This window comes from Schistocerca cancellata, chromosome 7 (assembly GCF_023864275.1).
Source record: "Schistocerca cancellata isolate TAMUIC-IGC-003103 chromosome 7, iqSchCanc2.1, whole genome shotgun sequence".
NCBI classification, from domain to species: domain Eukaryota; kingdom Metazoa; phylum Arthropoda; class Insecta; order Orthoptera; family Acrididae; genus Schistocerca; species Schistocerca cancellata.
This window is the reverse complement of record NC_064632.1, coordinates 183,317,134-183,335,340: the sequence shown is the minus strand read 5'-3', so window position 1 is coordinate 183,335,340 and position 18,207 is coordinate 183,317,134. Positions and strand designations below refer to the sequence as shown.

The 18,207-nt window shown below is 38.9% G+C and overlaps 1 protein-coding gene across 3 annotated transcripts in view; it reads left to right on the top strand.

Annotated features, from left to right (window-relative positions):
* LOC126092457 (HMG box-containing protein 1-like) overlaps positions 1–18,207 on the top strand; it is a 77,629-nt gene that overhangs the window by 21,068 nt on the left and 38,354 nt on the right. For all 3 annotated transcript variants that reach the window (XR_007521335.1, XM_049908059.1, XM_049908058.1), the window contains exons 3-4: positions 5,283–5,512; positions 13,583–13,789. Coding sequence is in view for 2 of the 3 variants with exons in the window: in XM_049908059.1 (XP_049764016.1) it covers positions 5,283–5,512; positions 13,583–13,789 (437 nt within the window). In the remaining variant the exon portion in view is untranslated. The remainder of the gene's footprint in view (positions 1–5,282; positions 5,513–13,582; positions 13,790–18,207) is intronic.

The window sequence follows — 18,207 nt, the reverse complement described above, 5'->3', positions numbered from 1 at the left end:
TTTCTGCTGCCTGCCCCCCCCCCCCCCAACCTCATCTAGTTTCCCTCCCCTCTCTCCACCTCGTCCTGTACACCCCCACAGGCACCATTTTACTGTCCCCCACCTCTCTCCCTCCCCCTCCCTGCACCAGCCCCGTCCTTACCCACACCACCATTTGCTTCTCTCATCATACCCTGTGGCTCAGAGTCTGGCCTCAGCAGCTAGAGACAATGGTCATATGTGCGTGAATTCTGCTAGCATGAATGTCTGCGACAGGCACTACAAAAGACTGCTACTTATCTGTATGATAATTAGCAGTCTATCCTTTTTGTAATTGTCATTATTCCATCCTGGATTTTCAGTGATAAGATTTTTTTCACTTAACATTTGTCTGTCTGTGAATTTATTTACTTACTTACTTACTTATTTATTGTACATATTGTATTGTAGGCACTGTTACTTAAGACATTTTGTGTTATTGTGACTATACCAAAAGGGATATCACTCTCATTAATTTTCTGTCAGGTACATATTTTTCTATAGTTTGATAACTATTCGTTTGGACTTGACCAACAGCACCTCCACAGGTTCAGTGCCTGAACTGAATCACACTACCTTCTGTCAGACAAAATTTGTTATTACTTTCATAGAACACTAGTTCTTTTGTAATGACTACTTTTTTAAGGCTACGTGGCTTTTGATTTTTGTGTCTCTGCTACTGGTTCTTTTTATTCAGTTTCTCATCTGACTTCAATCAGCTTATTAAGGCCAATGAACTGAGTCACTTCCCCAAAATATTAAATTACTTGTTTTCAGTATTTTTTTTCCCCTCTGTCTAATGAAGTGAAGTATGCTTGTGCCAGATTTTGGTTCTGTATTTACATGTAATTTTCCTGGTTAAATATTTCATGACTTTGAGGTCTTATTCATCCATCTTGCATCTTTCTTTATATTAACACCACCTTTGTAATCTGGACACATTGTATTGAAGCTTTCACCTGTTAATGTAAAAAGTATGCACACTAGATTCAAGTTCTCCACAGAGGTGGAGTGAGAGAACAGTTGCAATTTGTAGGTGTTTTTCTTGAAGGAAACTCAGGTGGGTAGGTTAGAAACTCTGTTTACTGGAAGGCAACACTCACTGACCTATATCTTAGTGCGAAAGCTTTCATCATCCAACCTAAAAGAGAGCAGTTTTAAAAATGCTGATAAAGCTAAAACTGTTTCGCTCAAAAACCAACTGAACTCGGAGATCTGGCTACAGGAAAAGATATATTAAGTCAACCATCTCTACAAAACAAATACACAGATGTAATCAATCATCACTGGAAGATCAGTCTATAACACTATTTCCTTTCTTCAGAACTACAACAAACAAAATAGGTAGAGGCCTGAGCGGACAACATTCATTATATTTTATGACCATCAAAGAAAGTTGAAAACATGTTGCATCAAGTAAATGACAGTCGTAGTCTCATTTTTCTGCAATTAAAATCCCTTATGAATGCGGCAGCATGAAGACACGTGGTTAATGCTGAAAGTGTGCAGAGAAATAAACTGAGTTATCAACTATCCAAAGAAATTGGCATCACTCTTAACATTCCTCAGTCATAAAAGAAAGACATTATTTCTCATAGCATATAGAAGTTTTGCGACTTTGTGAAGTCTCCATGTCATAATTTAGTGAACTAAATAAAGTACTGCATGGTGTAACAGGTAAGACCCAACAGTGACAACAGAGGAAGTCATCAAAAGCTTGAGATCACATGTAAATCTGATGTGACATGAAATCTGTGATAGTTTATCCAAGAATGTTGCCACAAAGGCTTATGTTCTCATATGTAATGTTCCTGTCAGTCATTATAGAAAGACTGATCTCATACTAGATGACAGCAGACAAATGTATTGATTACTTTTTCATCCTATCCTGCTGTATTTTCATTGATCTGAGCATCTCAGTGACTTTAATGCCTAGTCCTTGAATACTTCTAATTTATTTCATTTTTTCCTTTCTATTGTTGGGTGATAGAAGGCTATGGAAATCTCTGTATTTGTGCTGATTGTTAGTTCCAAGATTCTTTGTTCTGTACTTGGTAATAACTTCATTTTCTGTTAACATTCATAACCAATGCTGCTACCACCTGCTTCTACAAAGACATTCAATATGGGGACAATCCTTATAAACTGAAGTGCCAAAGAAACTAGTATAGGCAGGCATATTAAAAAGCAGGCATAATATGGAGCTATGATAGTCAACGCCTGTACAAGACAACAAGTGGCTGGTGCAGTTGTTAGATTGGTTACTGCTTCCACAATGGCAGGTTATGAAGATTTAAGCGAGTTTGAATGTGGGATTATAGTCGGCACACAAGTGATGGGATACAGCATCTCCGAAGCAGTGATGAAGTGTGATTTTCCCATACAACTATTTCATGAGTGCACTGTGAACATGAGGAATCCAGTAAAACGCCAAATCTCCAACATCGCTGTGGCTGGAATAAGATCCTGCAAGAACAGGACCAACAATGACTGAAGAGAATCATTCAATGTTACGACAGAAGTGCAACCTTTCCGCAGATTGCTGCAGATTTCAGTGCTGGTCCACCAACAAGTGTCAGCGTGCAAACCATTTAATGAAACATCATTGATATGGGCTTTCAGAGCCGAAGGCCCACACATGTACCCATGATGAATGCATGACACAAAGCTTTTGCGCCTCGCCTGGGCCCACTAAAACCAACATTGGACTGTTGATGGCTGGAAACATGTTGCCTGGTCAGATGATTCTGCTTTCAAATTGCATCGAGCGGATGGACGTGTACAGGTATGGAGACAACCTCATGGATCCATGGTCCCTGTGTGTCAGCAGGGGCATGTTCAAGCTGGTGGAGGCTCATTCACATCCATTGTGCATTCCGAAGGACTTGAGCAATTCCAGCTGGACAGTGCGATACCCCACACATTCAGAATTGCTTCAGAGTGGCTACAGGAAAATCTTTTGAGTTTTAACACTTCCACTGGCCACTAAACTCCCCAGACATGAACATTATTGAGCATGTCTGGGATGCCTTGCAACATGCTGTTCAGAAGAGATCTTCACACCCTCATATTCTTACAGATATGTGGACAGACTTGTAGGATTCATGGTGTCATTTCCCTCCAGCACTACTTCAGCCATTAGATGAGTCCATGCCATGTCGTGTTGCAGCAGTTCGGCATGCTTGCGGGGGGCCCTACACAATATTAGGCAGGTTTACCAGTTTCTTTGGCTCATCAGTGTGTATTCTGGAGACCAAAAAAAAAATTGCAGTTCCAGTATTTGGCTGGCAAAAGGGTGGAGAGATGTAATCCTTATGATTATCTGTGCTATTGTTACAGATTAAATTACAAACTCCTTCACAGAATGGAAGCATGTGAAACTGTTGGTGGTCTGTTTGTCAAAGGGGACATAATACTTGGTGACCTCCTTGGTGATATTTGAGAGGAAGAGATTGTGTGTTGTCACCTTGTTTCACACTCTAACTTTCCTCTCATCACCACGGAGATTTATTTTTAATACCTCTGGCAAGGTGTGCTTACTAAAATGCAGAATGAAAGATATATTACAAATTTATCATATAATCTCTGTTGTTACTTGAATTGTAGCATAATGTGTTGCTGATGTACTGCAGGATGTATTTTTTCCCCTCATAAATGAATTTCTGTTAAGGTTATATCTAACTTCTAACAAACTATTATGAAAAATTACACTTTCCGCCTGTGATTCGTCCTCTAGTAAACCACTTAAATATTTTTTACAACATTTAATTGGTAATGCAACCTACTTTTTGACTAATTTATAAACACACACTGATGGAAAAAATCGCAATATTGAGAAGGAGTTGTGTCACATAACAGAAGTTGCTAGGCATCTTACTAAATCTGAAGTATTATGTCTTTTCAGATTTCATGTCATTTGCATAAGAGTGACACTAGTTGTGCCACTATGAGGGTGCAAATCGAGTTTGCATTAAATACATGCTGTAACAATCATGAGCACTAGTTATCTTTGAGACTGGATGTAGTGAGTTGATATTAGTCAAGAATGCCTTTAAGGTGATAAAAATGCCATTATCAGTAGCCATCTGAGTTTGAACAAGGTCATGTAATAGGGCTACGAGAAGCTGAACGTTCCTTCTGTAGTATTGCAGACAGATTTTGCAGGAACGTAGCCACTGTATATGATTGCTGGCAGCAGTGGTCACAAGAATGTATGATCGTAAGAAGGCCGGGCTCTGGGTGGCCACATGGCACTACCGAGAGGAACAACCATAATGTTCAGAGTGAGGCCCTGGCACATCGTACTGCATCTGCAGCAGCAGTTGGTACCACAGTGACACAAGTGTTACAATTTGGTTACTTAATCACAAATTCAAGCCTGTAGCACGTATACCAAACCACTGCCGTTTGTAGCTTCAGTGGTGTCAAACGAGAGCACTTTGGAGGACAGGGTGGAGCTCTGTTGTGTTTTCTGATGAAAACTGGTTATGCCTCATTGCCATTGATGGCCGTGTGTTGGATAGGAGGAGGCCAGTTGAAGGCCTGCAACCAACCAGTCTGCACACTGCACACTCTGGACCTACACTTGGAGTTTTTGTCTGTAGTGTGATTTTGTATGACAGCAAATTTGTACATCCATCTAGTGATTCATCCTGTTGTACTGTCATTTATGAACAACATTCTGGGGGGTGTTTTCCAACAGGTTAAGGCTCATCCACATACCGCTGTTATAACCCAATGTGACTGACAGTGTGTCGACATGTTGGCTTGACCTGCTCAATCACCAGATCTGTCTCCAATCGAGCATATCAGGCAACAGCTCCAGCGTCATCCACAAACAACATTGACCATCCCTGTATTGACCAAACAAGTGCAACAGGCATGGAACTCCATCTCATAAAATGATATCTGGCACCTGTACAACACAATGCATCCACGTTTGTTTCCTTGCATTCAGTGTTCTGGCAGTTACACCAGTTATTAATGTACTAGCATTTCACATTTTCACTGATTCATCTCGTGCTTACATTGACCTATCATCTTGCATTGTTAATCACTTAAATATGTTACCTAGATGAAAGTATTCTCAAAATAACATTAATTGTTTCTTGGTGTTAAAATTTTTTTCCATCAGTGTAATATAACCTCAAAACATTAATCTTATATTGTGATTGTTAACATAAGCCACTGAAATGATACATAATTTTAGAGATTTTTTTATTTACAGATTTTTATTGTGAAGATTTTTTACAATTATTTTGTAGGGCATACAGCTTTTCATGGAATTCAGATGTTACCCCACCACCTACTCCACCACAGCAGCCGGCACAAGCCATCATTACTGCCACCACAGTAAAAGTGGAGCCGCCTGCAAGTCCAAGTACACAGCAGGCCCAGAGCTCAGTTCTCATGAGCCCAGCATCTCTCACCAGCAGTCGTGAGGATCTCCATTCTTGTCCATGGCCTGCTCCAGTGTGGCACTGCTTCCAGCCAGGTAGAACTACAATTTACTCTTAAATTTTGTTCCTAGATTGCACCATACCATCATACATATAATGGGTAGCCTATATTTTAATTAATTGTGTCATGATATGGTTTGTGTTGTACTAATTGTTCTCATAATATTGATCAGTTTATAAATACAGAGACAACATGAGAAAGTCCTGTTACAATTTGTAACTATTTGGGATCTAATTATGACTGATTGGCTTCAGATGGGTATGGCATACCTAAAGAAATTTGTGGGCCCTCTTCCTTGTTGAACTGAGCCAATTATGAAGACTAGAGACTGTGCTACATTGTATTAGTTGATGTATTCTTGAGTTGACAAAATTTTTTGTCTGGTTTGCCGGTTAAAGAGATGATGATATCTTGAATAAATGAAAGTAGTCACATTATGAAATATGCTGAACTAAAGAAAACTGTGTAGACATGTCTCCAAGAGAATATTTCAATGTACAAGAGGAAAATTGAAACAATAAAAGTATAAAGAAAAATAAAACCAATTTTCATCTGGTAGACACCACATTCCACCAGTGAAGGCACGGCGATGCACAGTAACTAGCATTAAAGAAGAAAATTTTACACGCATTCAAAGACTTCATATGTTAATGGTGTGCTTCTGGGTGTTCATCTGCGTGTTGTTTCCATGTGAGTTGGGCTGTTGTGTATACTCGCTGCCTGGACTCCAACCAGACTGTGTGCTATTGTTGGTCCTGTGCCACTACATGTAGCTGAGTTCAGCAACAGCTAAGCCCTGTGATACTCCTTTGTGAGGGTGTGTTGCTGATGTTTGTTTCCAAAAAAAAATAAGTTTTGTACTAGTATGATAAATGGGAGCATTTTGCACAAACATGTTAAAGCTATATAGAAATTCTACACAGGCTGTATTTTTAGGATTAAAGTAGGAAACATAATTTCCCCGCCAATCATAGTCTCTGTTCTGTCAACGTTATTTACAAACTACTTGCAGGAAGCTCCTGAGAGATGGAGAAAAGATTGCTGTAAAATGGGAATATGCCCAGAAGATAAAACTTTGTATACCCTTCTCTTGTTGACAGTCAGGTTATTGTTGCTGAAGATATTGGTGGTACAAGCTACATGCTGCAAAAACTGAAGAAATCAAGGAATTCCAAGAAAAAATGCAGAAAACTGAATGTGTAGTGTTAGGAAAAAGAAATGTAGAAGATGTAGTCACTGAACTGAGAAAATTCAAATGATGTTATCCTTTCAGATACTTGAGCAGATTGCTGTCATTCAGTAGCAGAAGCATAGTTAACTTAAATAACAAAATACGTTAAGGGAAGTGAGCAATAAGTCAGCCCAACTCTGTCCTCTGGAATAGCAATATAAGAAAAGGGATGATTCAAATCATCTTGAGGATCTACTCACCAAGTGGTGGCAGAACACACACACACACACACACACACACACACACACACACACACACACACACACACACAAAAGAAAGTTATAATTAGGCAAGCTTTCAGAGTCAGTGGCTCCTTTTTAAGCAGGCAGAAGAGTTGAAGGGGAAAGATGAAGGTCGAAGGAAAAGGATCGAAGAGGTCTAGGAAAAGGAGTGGATTTCAGGAAAGTCACCCAGAAGTGTGGGTCTCTCACCACAAGAAGAAATGTAGTGACAACACACCTGAACCATCACCATCACCCGAATGTGAAACTGAAGAAGACATTGCAGATGTTTGTATTCCTGGATGTGAAGTTGTTGATGCATTGCATGTTAGCATTTCTGTTGTAGCCCCTACTATATCCCCCCCCTTAAATGTCCAGGAAAGGTAAGAAGTGTGTAAATAGAAAAGTGAAAGAAATTGAAAAAAATTTTACACAAGCAACATCTTCAAAACTCTCTGAAGTGTATAATGTAGATGCACTTGGTTCAGAACCTGAATATAGTGATATGTGCACGAAATTTGATGTGTCGTTTCAAAACCTAAATACTGCTATCTCAGCAGCCACCTATACTGAGAAGGTACAGGTACTGACATTAAATAGTGTTTTGGCATGCCCAGCTTCTTACTGTGGGCATCTATTGCAAGATGATACGCTTACTGTTGCTCTGGAATATTATCTATGTGGTGACAAAGATTGCAGCAGGCAAAGTCCTAACCAGGGTGATGTTATCTCTGTTAGTGAGAATTATGAAAAAGGTAAAAAGATATATGAGTACATCAATAAGAGAAGCATATCTCCTAATGAAAGAGGAGAACCCAAATTTAAAAATTGGTCTCACAAAATTCTACTCCTTACGACCAAAATGGTTAAAATACCAACCAGTGCATGAAGTATGCACATGTATTTACAGCACTAATTTGAAACTTGAAGTAACAGAGATGGACCTGATGCTTTTGTTTGTATGTCAAGAGCCGCAAGATAAATGGTGGTTGCAGGAGTGTGCGATGTGTCCTGGTGCTGAAGTGGTGACTGTTGAAGCGTTACACCTTCAGGATACTGACAAAGACATAACATATGCATTGTGGGAGAGAGGAGAGTTGATGAAGAAGACAGTAGAGCCAGAGAAGTTTGTTACAGAGGTTAGGCATTGAGTCATAAAGGGAATAGCTCACCATCGTATCTGGAGGATTCAGAGACAGGTCATAGTAGAAGTAAAATCAACCACATCCCAGAACACTAACACATTAGTTCTTCATTTAGAGTTTGCTGAGAACTGATCTGTTACTTTGAAGAACAAAATTCTAAGTTACCACTGGCACACATCACAGGTATCAATATTCACATGTGTTGCTCCCTTCCTTGGACCATCACACTGTTTTCCTATTGTCAGTGACGATCACATTCGTGACAGTGCACATGCATTCTAAGCAGTCAGCATGATAATTGATGACATAGCATCTAGAGGCCATGCATTTCCTAAACATGTGACTGATGGTGCAGCATCTCTTTTTAAAAACTGCTTTCAGCTTTAAGAGCTTATTCAACACTGTAGTACAGGAATTAAGACAAAAAAATGGATATTTTCAGCAACAAATCATGGAAAAAGTGCATATGATGGTGTAGGAGATCTCTCTGTAAACATCTTACAACAAGATTTAATCTCTAGCATGAATCCTTTGTTGCTATAAGAGAAATGAAAGTACATTAGGGGAATTCCATTTAAAAAAAAGAGAGAGGAGTGATCTGCTATGAAGCCTGTGGTAAGAATTCAATCAAGTCACTACTGGGTTGCATCCCGTAGTGCCATGTACATTGCCAGAACAATCCTCCACAAAATGCAGCCTGTTACTGTGTGTTAAATTCAGAGACCACAGTATGCATTAGAAGACTTTGTAATGAGTCACTTCATTCCTTATGTGTATGACAATCAGTGGTGGGCAGGACACATAATAAGTGTATCTCATGAGCTGCCAGAAATAACCGTCTCCTTAATGATGCATCATGGTCCTGCTAATGCTTTCAAATGGCCATCATCAAAAGATCAATGTGCAGTTCCCTTTTCCCAAGTACTGCTCTTGTTGGATCATTCTTGTCCGCATGCAAATTCGGCTGGGCTACACAAGTTCAATGAGAAGTAGATGAAACAAACAAATGAACTTTTTTGTGCAGTGTTGATTGTTACATTGTAGGCAATTTTAATTCATGGAAAGTTGTGAAGAAGTAAAATCATGACAAAAGACAATAACAATTTGTGAATAATATCATAAAAAGAAAATGAGTATAAATATTTTGTATCTCATTTTTGTCATAAAATGCTTTCGAACAAAATTATGAATTGTTTTCCCACTCACTTATAATGCTGTAATGTAATTATTTTGATTAAGAAATACCAGTTTTGCATTACATTTACTCAAAAGCAGTGAGCAATTTAAATATTTAAGTTTCCATGATGTTTTGACCTTCAGAGTAGAGCTAGGTGTATCTAAAAATTTCCCACATTCTGTAGATTAAAGTATTGCCCTCTCTTATTGTACATTCCACAAGTACAATGACCAGCTAACATACCATGAAGTTTTTGGAACATTTAGGATAGGGGTTTTGGAGAAAATAATTCTAAATAAACAAAAAATTTTAGATCCTTTCTATTTTATGTATAAATATTTTTGACAATTTAAGAATTTCATGCAGTAATGTCATAGCTGACAGTTATCAGTCATTCCACTTTATCATTTCTCAAGACAGTTAACATCCTGTGACTATTCATATTTTCAAAACATAAATTTGACAAACTTACAAGTTTTCACAGTTTATTTTTCCAAAAAAAAAAGAAGAAAAGAAGGAGAGAGCAGTGTTTATATATTAATCATGTCTCTTAATATTAGGAACAAAGTATTTATTGAAAATAAAGTCAGATCTCTATCACATTTTGTTTCTTTATTACAGTTTTTACATTTTCCCCTTTGTTATGACATTTTCACAATTACTCTCATTTAGAGAGGTCTGTAGCATTTTAATGAATCATCAGAAAATCAAAATATTGTAGTTTTGGAGAGGTATCTTGTGAAACTTCAACATCTATTTTTTGTAGCAACCTCTGAAATAGTGATGTAACCATTCACTCTTGACCTGTATGATTTGAGATTAAATGTGAATTTTACTTACAACGAGCTTTTTACCTGTGGCTTCACCCACCCAAAACCATATGCTTAGGCATCCACAAGGGGGCCAAGAGGGGCACTGTGTTTCTACTAAACAACAGAGTTAGCTTTAAAAGTCCAAGGAAAAATACCCTGGCATTGGTTGGCAGGCTGCTGTGGCGACTGTCTTGGCACTGTTTCACAATCTTGGCAGATATGAACATTTACAGAACTTTTCTCTGTCATTTTCTTGTATAGAACTTGGCAAAGTACAGAAAGAGCCTGTTCTAACACCCAGCACATTACAAACACAGCTGCAGTATACATGCTGGGCATCTGTCCTCAATTCCCACGAGATAACCTATTTGCTTGCTGCTCAATTTAATCTCGACTTCAGGCTAGTGTTTGTCTTGCATGAAGTGACTGCATTCAGTTATAGAAAGCAGTGTGACTGTAGTAGAGTAGAGAGAAGACTGTAGGAGCATTCTCCTATACTTCATCTATGATCCCAGATGGAGAATAACTACCATTTTCTTTGCGAGAAGATGAAAAAATTGTATAATATCATTGTTGAAAAAGTGTTGGAATCTACTTAAACTAATGGTGCACAGTCCATCGTGACATGCAGCCTTAGAGGCACGAGTTATGCAGTCCAGTTGCAGTGGCTACACAATAATGTGTTGTAAGATTATGGTTCAGTCCTGAGTTGTGAAGAGTTGTTTCTACTGACTAATTTGATGCTTGTTTTGAAAGAGTTCCGCCATTCACATTTATTATAATAATATAAAAATGTGTACTTTGCATATACTAGTGAATCAGGCTTTTGTAATCTATCTTCAAAAAAATATTGACTAGGTATCCTTCAACCATTTAAGATACAGTAATTTTGTGACTTCCTGTCAAATTTATTTCTTGGGTCACAACAGGTTCTGCAAGTCAACAAAGCTTTATAAGTAAAGGCACTTTTTGATTCTTGCCCTGTCTTAGATAAATTTCTGTGGACCCCTGTGCTCATATGTCACACTTATTGCACACATGTATATATGTATCTCTGCTTTTTTTGTTCCATAGAACTCTAGAAAGGACATTATATTTATCTGTGGTATTTGACCGTGCGGGCCAGAGGCCTTACCACAATGATAACACCAGTTCCCGTGAGGTCACCAAAGCTAAGCACTACCGGGCTTGGCTAGCAGTTGGGTGGGTGGCTGTCCAGGTCTCAGATCTGCCAAGCACTGTTGGCAACAGGGGTGCACTCAGCCCTTGTGAGGCCAATAGAGGAGCAACTTGATTGAGAAGTAGTGGCTCTGGTCGCAAAAACTGACAGTGGCCAAGAGGTGGTGTGCTGATCACATGCCCTTACATATTCACATCCAGTGACACCTATTGTCTGAGGATGACAAAGCAGTCAGTTGGACCTGTTCAGGTAGACTTAGAGTTTATTTGGCTGTGTGGTACGAGTAGGAATGGACGAGGATATTGTGCAGGTTTGGTAGGTGGCAAAATACCACTGTGGGAGGGGTGGAGTGGATAGTGGATAGGACATCCTCATTTCAGAGCATGACGAGAGGTAGTCGAAACCCTGGCAGAGAATGTGATATGTCTCCTCCTCCACCCCCTCTCTATCTCCTTCTCCCACCTCAATGCCCGTGTCCTCCTCCACTCTCTCTTCCCATATCCTCTCTCTGCACTGACTGTATCCTCCTCGCCCGCCCCCTCTGACCGTATCCTCCTTCCCCCTCTGTCTGTCTCCTCCTTGGTTCTCTCTGTATCTGTATCTGCCTCCCTCCACCCTATGTCCATCTCCTCCTCCTAACATCTCTCTCTCCATCTCCTCCTCCCCATGTCTCTCTCTGTCAATCTCGTCCTATGTCTCTCTGTCAATCTCCTCCCCACATCTCTCTGTCCACCTCCTCCCCACATCTCTCTGTCCACCTCCTCCTCTGCCCTCTCTGTCTGTATCCACCTCCCTCCGCCCTATGTCCATCTCCTCCTCCTAACATCTCTCTGTCAATCTCCTCCTCCCCGTGTCTCTCTGTCAGTCTCCTCCTTCTATGTCTCTCTCTCTCTCTGTCTCCTCCCCACATCTCTCTGTCCATCTCCTCCTCCCTCCTCTCTCTGTCTGTGTCCTCCTTCCCATGACTCTCTCTGTCCATCTCCTCCCCCCCCTCTCCCTGTCATCTCTTATGTCCTCCACCTCTATCTCTCTATTTCCCCTCTCTCAGTCCATCTCCTCATAGCCCCTCTCTCTGTCACTTCACCTAAACGGGAGCTAAGTGGTTCTTACCCTCATAGTGCCTTTTTACAGACAAGAAGTGTTACATGTACAAAGTTTGGTTAACATTGGTGTATTGGTTGATAAGGAGATAGATCATACGTACACACATACACTCATTAAAAAATAAAACAAACAATCATAACTCCTCATTGCAATGTCAAGAATGTAAGAAAAATATAGATTAATGCTTACTGTAAAGATAACACAAGTAGCAGAATGGCAGAATTAAGGCAATTACCCATTAGCTTTTGGCCTCAGCCTTCACCAGAAAAAGATGGGAAACACACAACATTCATTCGCACAAGTAAGCTCATCTTACACACGCATGACCACCACCTCTGGCATTCTGCTCCAAGCTGCTAGAGATGGCACTCATGTGTGCACGAGGTGTGCCTACTTGTGTAAACGAATGGCATGTTTCTTTTTCTGACGAAGGCTGTATCCGTAAGCTAATGTGTAAGTGTTTTTTAATTGTGCCTGTCTGCAACTTAATCTGTTAGAAGATTAAAGCATATAAAAATTAACAATAATAATCAAAGGAGTTTTATTTTATTAATTTGGTAGTTTTAATAAAATTTTCAGAGTGTTTCTTAGTACTTTTTGTGTTCATAACACATGTTAACAACAACAACACTTTACCGTGTTGACATTTTAACAGCAATTTAGTCAGTGTGGTATATGTTGTAAAGAGTTACATGGAATGTGTTAGTAACAACATTCCTCAGGTACAGTGTTTTATTGAGTGAACCATAAGATTGTTCATTTACTGAACTGAGTTCTTAGTTCTGACTGTCAAATCGCTGTACTTTGGTGTGGGTGACTGGAAGGGAAAAGCAGAACTCCTTGAATGTTTCTTTATGTTGGCTTTAATATTTTTGTAGGCAACAATCAGCTAGGAATATCTCTGACTCCAGTGAACTGCACTTTGTATGATAGCAGTCACAGCTTTCACATGACCCTTTTTATTTCTTTGGAGGGGTTTGGGGGGGGGGGGGGGTTGGTTGGTCTGCTGCAGATAATAGTTTGGATTGTATTCTCTTTCTCCTGTATTACTATTATTGTGATCAAAGATTTTTTGTTTAGTGCAGTGTATATAAGTAAACAAGGAGCACTCAAGCATAATGTATGGAATGGAGTTTCAAAAATCAGCATCTAGCTGTTGCAGACATTTGCACTGAACAGTGCTAAATTTTGACACATTATATAGGTTGTACATGATACTAGTTTGTTGTCCTAGGAACACTAGTGCGTTTTAGTGGTGATACAACATGGCGACGGGCTGAGGAAATTTCGGGCTATCGCTGTGAGTGGCTACGCCTAGAAATGGCAGCTGAACAAGAACGGACACAAGATGGTGTGTCTACTGTACTTGCATTCCGCTGGGAACGAGGTGATCTGACTGCTCGATGTTCTCGTTTACAGACATTTTACACACATCATAAAGGTTGGTTGAATCATATTGTCTAAAATTTTGATCTATTTAAGGATATTGTCAGAAGTAGACAATTACAACAGTGATGCTCTTTTCTGTCCATCTCCATTTTTTCTCTGTTTGTTTTATGTGCACGTGCTCTCTCTCTCTCTCTCTCTCTCTCTCTCTCTCTCTCTCTCTCTCTCTGTCTCACACACACACACACACACACACACACACACACAAGCGAACAAATATGTGTACACTAAAGAAGCATGCAAGTAGGAACCCTGAGCTATAATTCACTAATTCCATTTTTTGCATCCCACTATTTATTTTCCATTAGTTCATTATTCTTATAAAGTATAGGCTGCTATTGTAGGAATAAAAAGTTAAAAGTATCCTATAGAATATAACTTTTTTTGTTGATCTGACATTTCTCATATTGTACATATAAAAGTGCTTTCAGACTTTACATTTTTTTGCGTAACAAAGATGTACCTATGTACTCCCTCTGCCTTCTCCTCTAAGCAGTTGCCTTACATTCTAATATTGATATAAGGAATTAAATCACTAAATTTTGTATCTTAAATTAAAGATTCAGTGAAATTTTTAGTTTTAATAACTTTGGCTATACCTTCTTCATTATATGAATAAACCTGATGTAAACAAAGACAAGAATCTGCACCATACATATGCTGATGTTGTTATACTCTTGGAAGTAGGCCTTACTGGTGTATTAGATATCTCATTACTAAGTTACAATAAATGAAACTTTAATGGTAAATGATATTCTAATGTATTGATGGCTATCAATGTTTTCTGTAATCATGTTTTAGCTATGAGGTTTTTGTTTTAAAAATGGTGTACAGTCCCAGTCTCTGTACTATTGTGCTCTGATTATTGAACTGTTAATACATTGCAAAAAAGGCTGACACTGCTTCCTGCTTCAATCCCGCATCTGGCCATCCTGATTTAGGTTTTCCGTGATTTCCTTAAAACTGCTCCAGGCAAATGCCGGGATGGTTCCTTTCAAAGTGCACAGCCGACTTCCCTCCCCATCCTTTCCTAATCCAATGAGACCGATGACCTCGCTCTCTGGTCTCCTCCCCCCCAAAACAACCAACTGCTTCCTGCTCCATAGTAAAACACACATGTAGAACACTGTTAATAAGTGGCAAGAAACAAATTGTTCTCAAAGTTTTTCGCAAGTTTACAGAAAAAATCAGTTTTGAAGTTTTCTGAGGAATTGTAATTTTTACAGTTAAGGTGTTTTCTAAAACAGGATGCATAGCTGAATCAGTAGCATTTTAGAATGGTTATCTCATCTAGTCCATTAATCGAAGTTTAAAGCCTTGCTTTGGTATTTCTTTTTCATTCATATAAACGGATTGAGTGCCAAAAAGGAGGAACAAAGTTAGAACAGGTGGACGGTTTCAAGTACTTAGGATGCATATTCTCACAGGACGGCAACATAGTGAAAGAACTGGAAGTGAGGTGTAGCAAAGCTAATGCAGTGAGCGCTCAGCTACGATCTACTCTCTTCTGCAAGAAGGAAGTCAGTACCAAGACTAAGTTATCTGTGCACCGTTCGATCTTTCAACCAACTTTGTTGTATGGGAGCGAAAGCTGGGTGGATTCGGGTTACCTTATCAACAAGGTTGAGGTTACGGATATGAAAGTAGCTAGGATGATTGCAGGTACTAGTAGATGGGAACAATGGCAGGAGGGTGTCCACAATGAGAAAATCAAAGAAAAACTGGGAATGAACTCTATAGATGTAGCAGTCAAGGCGAACAGGCTTAGATAGTGGGGTCATGTTACACGCATGAGAGAAGAAAGGTTACCCAAGAGACTCATGGATTCAGCAATAGAGGGTAGGAGGAGTCGGGGCAGACCGAGGAGAAGGTACCTGGATTCGGTTAAGAATGATTTTGAAGTAATAGGTTTAACATCAAAAGACGCACCAATGTTAGCACTGAATAGGGGATCATGGAGGAACTGTATAAGGGGGGCTATGCTCCAGACTGAACGCTGAAAGGCATAATCAGTCTTAAATGATGATGATGATGATGATGATGATGATTCAGTTTGGGAGACATACATCTTAAAATTCATCAAATTTATGCTAATTAGTACATATCTGATCATAATTTTTAATGAAAAATGCATGTCTTCTTGTTTCTAGTTACATATTGCTTGTAAAAGTCCAGTTTTTATTGAAAATATGAATTATTAATTATTGGTATTTTATAAAAGATTATTAAAGAAGATTGTCTAAATTAAGAAAAAGTTACATATTAAATTTTTAGGACAAAAATGAAAAATTTAGTACTCTTTATTTGGGCCATCTCTACTGTATTATATCACAGACATGGTCTCACAAATGCTAGAGTGATAAGCATCTTAGAAACATAAAAAACAATTTTTCATTTGCAGTTGCCACTGCACCATTGCAATATAAATGCTACAGAACTGATCTGGAGCCAAGTTAAGGGATTTGTAGCAAGAAATAGCAAGACGTTTAAGCTGCTAGATGTACCGAACTAATGCATGAAGTTTTGTCACATATCACTGGCAAATTATAGCGGGGCGGAGAATGGCAAGTCAAAATGAAGGAGAAAATGTGCACTTGGATGGCTCCACGTATTCTGTTGTTGATTGAGTTGTTATCAACATAGCAGATGACAGTTCTGGTACTGACATGTATTTCTCAGATTCAGATATGGAAAGAGTTCAGAGATTATCAAACGAGTAGCTTAAATAATACCTTCAGTAGCTTCATTGTTTAACTGTATGGTGAAATCCCCGCAAAATCCTTTTACGTCATACATAGCTCACTCAAGGAATTTTCATCACTCTTGTTTGTAATTGTGGTAAAATACTACGTTAGCTAAGAATGAGAGCCTGTTGCGCTTTCTGTTCTGGTCCCCTAAGAAGTGTGCAGTATTGCTGGAGATTTGCAGAATATTATTTCATTCTCTTTAAAAATTAAATGACATTCAAAGCTATATTATTTTCTGCTCATCTCTTTTTATGTCTTAACTGCAACTGTTCACATTGCTGCAGGTTAGTGCTGTCCAAGTTAAATGTGCCATTAAAGCTGTTGTCCTGTGCTATTGTTTAGTCAATGTGCATGTAATGCACAGCATAAAATGCATCCTTATTATCACACTTGACTGTAGTTGAGGCAGCTTGGCTTCTGCTCCATGAGATACCAGTGAACATGGTAGAATACATTGTGTAATGTTTACATCAGGTTTATTCTTGTGATGGACACCATATAATTTAATGTAGAGGTTTACTGTTTCTCTCCTATTTCCCTTTCATAATAAGATATTTGCTTAGTATAAATTAATATTATATTTATCATTGTTACAATACTATTTCTAATAATACTTTGCCAGAGAAATATACAGTCCGCAGCTCATGGTCGTGCGGTAGCGTTCTCGCTTCCCACGCCCGGGTTCCCGGGTTCGATTCCTGGCGAGGTCAGGGATTTTCTCTGCCTCGTGATGACTGGGTGTTCTGTGATGTCCTTAGGTTAGTTATGTTTAAGTAGTTAAGTTCTAGGGGCCTGATGACCATAGATGTTAAGTCCCATAGTGCTCAGAGCCATTTGAACCATTTGAAATGTACAGCTTTTTGGAACTATGAAGCTGTTAGTGAAAAAAATACCCTTTTATACTTTACCCAGTCCAAAATGTTTCCATGCAGGATTAATAAAAAATAGAGAAATGTTAAGATGGAGATTTTAATGTTTCATGTTCTAACAACCCTACCACAACAAAGGTCAGCATTTAATAACGATTGTGGTGTTGCTCACGCTGCTAAATATTTCATTTTCTGGCAACAACAGTCATATTATGTGGCAGGTGTTATTAGAGCACAGTTAATAAAGTCATTTAATGTAATAATCAAAAAACTAGGCACTCATCTTTTTGTGTTTCCCACACTGGTCTCATCGTAAAATCATGGCTCAATCGTTGAAAATGTAGGTGGTTATGATTCCAAGCTCGGATGCAAAGAGGCCTAGGTTTTATTCTGCTATATTCAAAAGTTTTGTAGGTGCGCTTCTCAAACCATTCTTGGAGATTACACTTTTGCTGGACAATGGTGATGTAAAAAAATAATCAGCACTCCGAAATTAAGTTACACTTCCTTTTAATTGCAATATAATGTGACACACAAACATCACTTCACAATACATAACATACTTGACAACATCTTCCTCACAGTCACTGTTAAAGTTCACATTTTATAAGCTGACTACGTTATGCGTCTTTCCAACGTGACGTCCAACACTTGACTTTCTCAAGGTCCGACTCTCTAACAGGTCAACAACTAACTAACAATCGCTTATGTGCCCAAAAATCAGAGTTACAAGTACATCAAAGATCATAATGACAAAAGAAAGAATACAGATAAGAATAATATCATTGCAATATAAA